Below are 7,991 nucleotides of genomic sequence, written 5' to 3' on the forward strand. Positions count from 1 at the left end.
CCTCTCCCCTTTTCCCCACAATGGTGTTGAGTAAACTTCTACTGAGCTTAGCAAAAAGACACAAACCCAACTCTCCTTCCTCTCCAAGGACTTTCTCTAGTTCGCTAATTGAGCCAGCACACACCCGGGAATGACGCACATCTGAGACAACGGAAGGACGGAGCAAAGCTGCACAGCCCTCGGCAAAGGCAGAGAGAAGACCTGGACTGTCTTCTCCTGCTTTACTGTCACACAGAACAGTACAATGGTGTCCTTCCGTGGCCACGTAACCACCTGCACGTAACACTTGCTCAACAGCCTACAGCCATTTAAGCAAAGATACGGTGGCACATTATAACTTACAAACGCTTGCAATAAAAACTGTCAAAAGATCTTGGCATTACGTAGAGGTTATGAGACCCCAAGAACTAGGGATGCTTCGGGCAGTGTGGAGGGACTTTAAAAACCCATATGTTTGCATCCCAGGTCTTGCTATCACAATGTAGAAAAGTGCCACAGGGACAAGAAATAACATGGGGGGGTTTGGTGCTCCACACCAAATTAATTAAACACAAGGAGTATTTATGGTGACACTCATCACATCAACCAACCAGCTCCCAACAGCTTCCTGAAATTAAAGGAGGAGAAGAATCAGGTCACTTGCTGCCCAAGAAGCTGCCTCACATCTTTGACTTCCCTTCTGTTGGGCAATTTCACATCGGACTTCTTCCGAGAGGGTGAATTAATTCATTAACTAAAACTTAGGGATAAAATGTCGTTGGTCACAAATGGCTGAAAATTATAAAGATCCGTTAAAACAAAGTCTTTTTGCAAAGTCGTTTGTTACGGAATACCAACAGAACTAAATGAATGGAAAGCATCATGGAAAAATCTGTTTTCTGGAGGGATGCAAAGAGGATTCACTAAAAGATGTATTTACTTTGATAACGAGTCTTCCCTCGTCTGATAAAGAACACAGAGAAAAAGCAGAGACCGGTGAAAACCAAACAAGGGGGTGACAGACGCCAGCCTGATAAGCAGAACAAACGGGATGGAAACGGGGTGGGGATGGCGGAGGAGCTCAGGCATGGGCTCGTCTTCGGCGCGATGGACGTGGGGAGCGAGCTCCACCAGTCGAGATGCTGCATGGCTTTGGGAGAGGTGTGTGACCGCATTAGCCAAGGCATCAGCTAACAGCCCTGGAGCCCGGCAAGGGCTGAGATGGGAAAAACCTGAACTCTTTCCATTATTTAGACAGAAGCAGGAAGACCGACAAGATCTGCTCCTGCACAGATTAAGCTTAAGGTGATAGCAAGGGCTGAGATGGGAAAAACCTGAATTCTTTCCATTATTTAGATAGAAGCAGGAAGACCGACAAGGTCTGCTCCTGCACAGATTAAGCTTAAGGTGATGCTCAGATTACAAGGAGGATCAACCCCCAAGTTGTCCGTAAAGATGCAAATTCAAGTGTTCTGCTCCTGCATCGGCTGCGTGTTTCATACCAAACACCAGTCAAGCCGCTTCATATGTAGCGCATCCAGTTTTTTTACATTTCAATACCTGACTTGTGGCTTATGAAACGTCCCTGCCTCAGAAGGAGGACTACAACACCACAGAATAATACAATATATGAAAAAAATGCCCAGAGTCTGGAGTCGAGGGGCACTGGGGGAAGGGCAACAGCAACCCTCAGCCTGGTTATTATCCTGCCGCCGTTAAAACCCCATTTCCCCCTAGTTCATCTACGCGCCTGCTATGTTTTACCTTATTAGGAAGAAGAATATTGTGGCTGCAGAGAGGTGCCCAGCGTTTGAGACAGAGCTGAAGCAAAGCACTCTCATCAGCCCAGACACCGCTGAGGGCTCTCTTGCTGCCACAGACAAACGGTCTCTTTTCGAAGGGTCCTTACGACTGCGTTTTACTTGCTAAATGGCGTGGACTTGGCCAGCGTGCCCTCGCCCTGCACGGACACACCATGATTTCCCTGGAAATCCATTAACTGTCGCTAGCTCCATCAATACACCCTCTCGCTCCTGACAAAGGCACTGGCAGCTCTTCTGGACCGCGAACCCAGACCTCTGAACACAACTGCAGCCTTTCACGGCCGGGCAGCCTTTCTTCTAAGTTTATCTCCAGCGTAAACCTTCTAAACCTTAGCGCTAGGCCAAATTACGCCGGCGTTTCAAACACTGCATTAAAATCCCATCCAGCTACTATAAAAGGAAAAATGAATGGTTCCAGGAGGCAGCTCTGCGGCAGACAAGCCAGCGTGGCTCTGAAGATAAGAGGCAGCTGCCAGAGGTAAATATAAGCATTATGTATGGATGTGGTGGCCTTGCTCATCTAAATTTTGATGAGCGCTGGAGATGCAGACCGAGAGCGGACAGGCAGCTCTCCCCGCAGCACGGCAGACGCCTGGGGTCGACAGTCAAGCCCACGTTTGCCATCGGTGCCACAGCAAGGAGAGGCTGGAACGACAAAGCAGGGCTGATTTTGACCTCCATCCAGGTCTCTCCTTGACTGCCCCTCTCTAATTTGAGAAATACCAGTAGCACCAGTGACATAGGGCCATACTCGAACTTCTTAACAACGCACCATGATTTACTGAACAGCCAGAAAAACCTGATGGCACATTACACTTTGCGGGGTCTTCCTGAGGAACCACATGATCATTCTACAACCCCTGTAGTAGGCTGAGGACAGGCACTGGCTGCACAGCAAGAAACAAGAGACCACACCTTGAAATGGGAACTCGGCTCCTAAGGGTTTAGCTGCCCCTGGCTACGGCCTGGCTCGAGCAGGTCCTGCTATCTCACATCTTGTGCCCTCCTGGGTGGAGTAAAGGGAAATGAAATCTGTGCCCGCTGGGATGAACGTGCTCAGTTGAAGATGGTACTTCTCGGTGGACTTCAGAGTGACATTTTAACCCCTTAACTTGGTGTAGCTCCTCCAAGGTCAGCCAGCAGAACAGCTGTATGCAGGCAAGACTCAACAAGTCTTGACTTAGTAAAGGAAACAGAGTGGACACAGCCAACATTTCTCAAAAATGGGGCGTAACTCATGGGGGCGAGGTCCAACGCAACACATAGGGGCAGCCACCAAGAAGAGTCACAATTATAGAAGTGCGATATGAATAAACAGGAGAGGAGATGGTTGCCAACTGCTGCTGTCTCCTTCAATGTGGAGGTTCAGGCTGCGGGGACGTCTGTCTGTCTCTTGTCCCCACAAGGACATTTTGCAGTGCCTGTCACCCAAGCATCAAAATGTGCCAGAATAAAATATCCTGTTTTACATAAATCACTGCAAAGACGCACAGGACGGACCCAGGAGAGCACCTGATACAAATCTATAACTGTCATCAGGCAGAATGTCTCAAACGAGGAGTTGCCAAGCGCTCAAACCACCGTTTAAAAAAAAAAATAAAGCCCCAAACCCCAGGACAGTGGTTCTAATCAGCGCACAATAACAAGGCAGCGAGCAAGCACGCAGACAGCGAGGAATGCGGCGTCGCTGCAAATCCAACAAAGGCGTCCTCCCCGCGCTGGTGGGGCTGCAGCGCAAAAACACGAAGGGAAAAGGCTAGGCTGGGTATAACACAGCCCCATCCCAGCACTGAGGGCTCCAAACCGCTGAAGGAAAGGTCACTCCAGGCTATTGGCATCTCTTCTGCCCATTCAGGAGTGTTAAGCGGGGGACAACTGCCAGGGCAGGACCCCGAGGTTACTGATCTCACAGGAGCCGGGTGGTGATCAGAGTGATCACATCAGCGTTAGCCACTTCACGGGAAGTAATTCTGTGCCGAGTTGTCACCTGCATGATGAAAGGGATGAGCAAACGCCAGCCCCTGTGCGGAGCACAGAACATGGGACCCCTGAACCCCTGCGGGCCAGCCCACCCACCCGTTCTGAACGTGGTGTGAGACCCTTGAGCACGCAGGAACCTCACCAAGATCAAGAGCCCACCCCAAACGTAAGATCTCAAGGCTTTGTACAGAAGAATGTTTATTGCCGATGACAGCTCCAGCCTTCCAACTCCTCGCTAATAACCCCAAAATCATACAGACGTAGAAGACACCCAAGAAACCCAGGTCTCATCTACAGACCCAATGGCTCCATCAGGGGACTCTCCTCAACCACAGACTCTCCCTTTTTCATCTTAAGAGATCTCATCAGTGACAGAGGTAGAAGCCCGGTGCTACTTACTCCCACTTCACCCACAGAATCCAGTAATTTACCACTTCCACTCCCAGTTTAGACAACGGGTTTCAGAACCAAACAAAATTTCTTAGAATTCTTCCTTTTGCTGAGTCTTTGCTCATTTTTTAAATAACTGCTACACTGTGCAGGCTGCCTACATGAAACTGTTCGAAGCCTTGGTAGATCCAAGCTGCTCTTCTTTATGGTGTAAAAAAGCAAGCACATACCAAAAAGACATTCCTACAATCCTTTTTCTGAGAGCCACTGCGGTTTTTCCAGCCAAACTCCCCTGAAACATTCAGAGTATCAATAAACCACGCAAAAACCATCGAGCATTTCAGCATCTGAAAAATAAAGTAGCTGCTACATACCCCATCACTCTGTCGGGAAAGGCAGCTGCCTGCAAATTACAGGAGTCGTGGTGGGACAGTCACGTTTGAAAACCCTCAAAACCCCGATCGCTCCATCCATTTGAGGCAACTATAATGCTCCTTTGTAAAACACAGCTGAAAAATGACCAGCCTGTTGGTTCCCAACAGTGCCAGCAGTCCGATGAGCCACGAGTGGGATCAGCAGTACTCTCTGTAAAAAGTCCCCAAACATCAACTGACTCCTACTCTTCCTTTCTGGTTCAGACAGATCTGGATCTAAGTCACCTCTCCTACTCCCCGAGCCAGAGGGAGACCAGGAGACCCCTTATCACGGAGAGGTTCCAGTTAGAGTGTCTCAAATCCTGCTCCAGGACACCAAGCAAGAGCAGGTCCGTAGTGAATCTGCTCCCACAGCGAGGTCGCTGTCGGATAAAATCTGGTGGCCAGGCTGCTGATGTCGTAAGGACAGTGAATGAAAAGAACAGCGGTGTCTATCTTAATGCAATTCACAGCTTCTTACAAAGCGATTTCGTCACGGAGATTACACGACCTTTCCCACCAGAGTCTTGCACTCCTTCAGCGGTGTCTATCTTAATGCAATTCACAGCTTCTTACAAAGCGATTTCGTCACGGAGATTACACGACCTTTCCCACCAGAGTCTTGCACTCCTTTGTCTTCCCTCACAGCCACCACAATCTCCACACCCTGATGTTTCATTTCTCGTACCAGACGTTGGTGACACACCTTTAGAAGTGAATAGCTGAGACTGGTGAGGACAGACACCACCAAAAAACACTTGAGAAACACTTGGGAAAGCACTTGAGAAATTCATGCTCTGCCATTTCAGGCAGCAAGATCTCAGCCAAAGGAGCATCTAGGCGAGGCTGTGTGGAGGTGTTCCCATACAAAACCTGTTGGCCCAGGTCAAACCGTTAGAAGAAACAGTTCAATCCAAGCTGCCAAGTTTTGCAGCGAGGTGGTTGAAGGCACGTGGCCACACGTTGTTCCATCATCCCAGCTGTTGGGAAGTAACCTCCAGCAGCAGGGCAGTTACGACAACCCATCACGCGCTCACTTATTTGCGACAGACCCGGCTGGTCTCAGAGACGTTGCTCAAGACGTTGCAAATACTCATACAACCATACGACAGGGGGAAACAGAGGGACCAAGCATGGTGTGATGTCATGCTCAATGTTCTTAAACTTGGGGGGGATAGAAGAGCACTTGATGCAGAAACAGCCGAAACAAGTACTGCAGCAGAATAAAGCTTTGGAGAATATGAGAAGGAAACAGAGGAGGTTCTGTTTCCCAGTCACAGAATAGAATTCAAAATTCCTGAAAACCACATATTTAGAAAAAGCCCATGTGTTTGCTGACATTGTAATGCTGACACAGACCATAATAGAGAAGTTAAACATTTCACGCAGTGCCAGCCCCACAGGTAGCAGCGGCACAGACTACGCTCGAGTTTGAGAGTGGCTGATGGAGTTGGGGCCACTCCAAAGCATCCCGCAAGGACCCAGGTTGTGAGAGGCCCGAAGAAAAGATAACAGGAATCTCCCTCAGAGGATCTTCAGCTCCTCCTGTACAGGAACCATGACTACATGGGCACTTAGGACCCCACCAAAAATCTCCTGGAGGTCTTAGGTCACCACTCTGCTGCGGGATGAACCGGTGCTGGAGTTCAAGGACTGAGGTATGGAGACTACGACACTCAGCAACGCACAGCTCTGCTTTGGAGAACACACACACCACCGTAAGTCATGAGGACAGAGAAAGACCGTCACAGAAGGAAGCGCAAACCTGCTTTCCAGGAAAGGAACGGCGCAGCGGTAAAGGCAATCATCTTCTGGGTTCACACACACCAGCCTCTCCTGCGTTACTTCTACATCAACACATCAAGACTGAAAGAAACTCCACCAGAGCTGAGTGCACACCTCGAAGCGGTGAAGACCACCCCAAGAGCTGCCCTTTTCATAATAAGCATCGTGTACAGACCTCTGCTAGTTTGTACGGTAAGATCAGCTTCTCTCCCACTGTCACCGTCTTCCTGGTAACCAGGGCCTCAAACAGCATCTCCTCTTTCACCTGAAACAAAGACCTTGACGTTAATGATCACTCTGGGAATAAGTTTTTAAATTCTTTTTTAATGAACGCTTTTAGTAATAAATTTAAAATGTATGTAATTTTTTTAACATTCAAACACCATTCCCAGCCCTTGCAGAGTTAACGTCTGATGCCTGAGAACACACGAGCCATGGGGAGGGACAACTCAGCACGTAAATCCAGCTCCAGGAATCGGACACCACGGCATTCATGGGAACCTGATTTTCCACATTTGGTCATCCCATTTCTAGCAATTTCCCATCGGTTTCCTTCGGTCCCAGCGCAGCTCCTCCCTCCCCCACTTTCTGTTGGCAAAATAAATCAACCTTTTAGTGTTGTCAAGATGACATCATACAAATTACTCTACAAATGAGCAAAAGAGCGTCACTGGTTTAGCAGATACCCAGGTGGAGGGTTTTGGGTGGTTTTCGGGGTGAGGAGGAATTAGGAGGAGGAAGAAACCTGTTGAAGAGCTCCTGATATTTACTCTGCTATTCACACTTGCTATTTGCTCCCTAAGGACACCAGTTGCCTGGAGGGGACAATCTCTAATCAGCCTTAACAGAAACTGGTTTGGAGGAAAAAAAAAACCCCACGGTTGTGTAAACACAGATGCTTCGGCAAACAGGGAAGCGGTGCTGACAAACTAAGCAGTACCTGCCACAAACCGTGGGGAGAAAACCTCTTTTCTGACCAGTTCCGAGTCCCTTTTATTTTGAGATCCCCTGGAGAAATTCAGATGCTGTCCTCTCTACCAGAAGAGACGGTGGAAAGTTTGTAAGTTAGACCTAAATACTTGGAGTCGTTGATGGCTCTTCACTCAATTTCAATGTCGTGAAAGAAATGGTTCGGCTGGGTGACAATCTTTGTGCCTGGTGAGTAGCTAGGGGCTGATACGGAGATGGTGGTGACCAAGAAGCTGCACTGAAGTCTCTACAAGCTGCTTCTCGGGACTGCAGCACTCCATGCAGACACCAGTCCTGCTCAGAACATCTCTAATGAAGACTAGAAGCACCAAATCCCTTTGTCTGAAGCTGTCTAAGGCCCTAATTTAATCCTGGCTAAACCGTTTATGGTTTGACAAAGAGGATGGGAAGGAAACTTGGTGGCTTGTGTACTTTGACTTACTGGTTTAATCCAGTGAACAGTCTGAAGAATGATGCAAACAAGCCAGTGAAACTTAAGAAATCTCACAAACCATCGCCATAATGATGCCATCCTGCACAAAAACTACTTGCTACCAAACATACTGTCATGGGCTTCTCCCTGATAAACTTTGGTGGAGTTTTGGAGCAGAGGAGGCTCCAGCAGACCTTAGTGCAGCCTGTCAGTGCTGCA

General features: G+C 48.5%; 1 protein-coding gene across 1 annotated transcript in view; it reads right to left on the reverse strand.

Moving 5' to 3' along the window:
- Positions 1–6,545: 6,545 nt before the first annotated feature.
- LOC104488878 (unconventional myosin-IXa-like) overlaps positions 6,546–7,991 on the reverse strand; it is a gene marked incomplete at both ends in the record, with an annotated part of 19,412 nt that continues 17,966 nt past the window's right edge. The window contains one exon of the mRNA XM_010130972.1: positions 6,546–6,635. Coding sequence (XP_010129274.1) covers positions 6,546–6,635 — 90 coding nt within the window. The remainder of the gene's footprint in view (positions 6,636–7,991) is intronic.

The sequence above is a fragment of the Buceros rhinoceros genome, unplaced genomic scaffold (genome assembly GCF_000710305.1).
Source record: "Buceros rhinoceros silvestris isolate BGI_N320 unplaced genomic scaffold, ASM71030v1 scaffold3542, whole genome shotgun sequence".
Lineage (NCBI taxonomy): Eukaryota > Metazoa > Chordata > Aves > Bucerotiformes > Bucerotidae > Buceros > Buceros rhinoceros.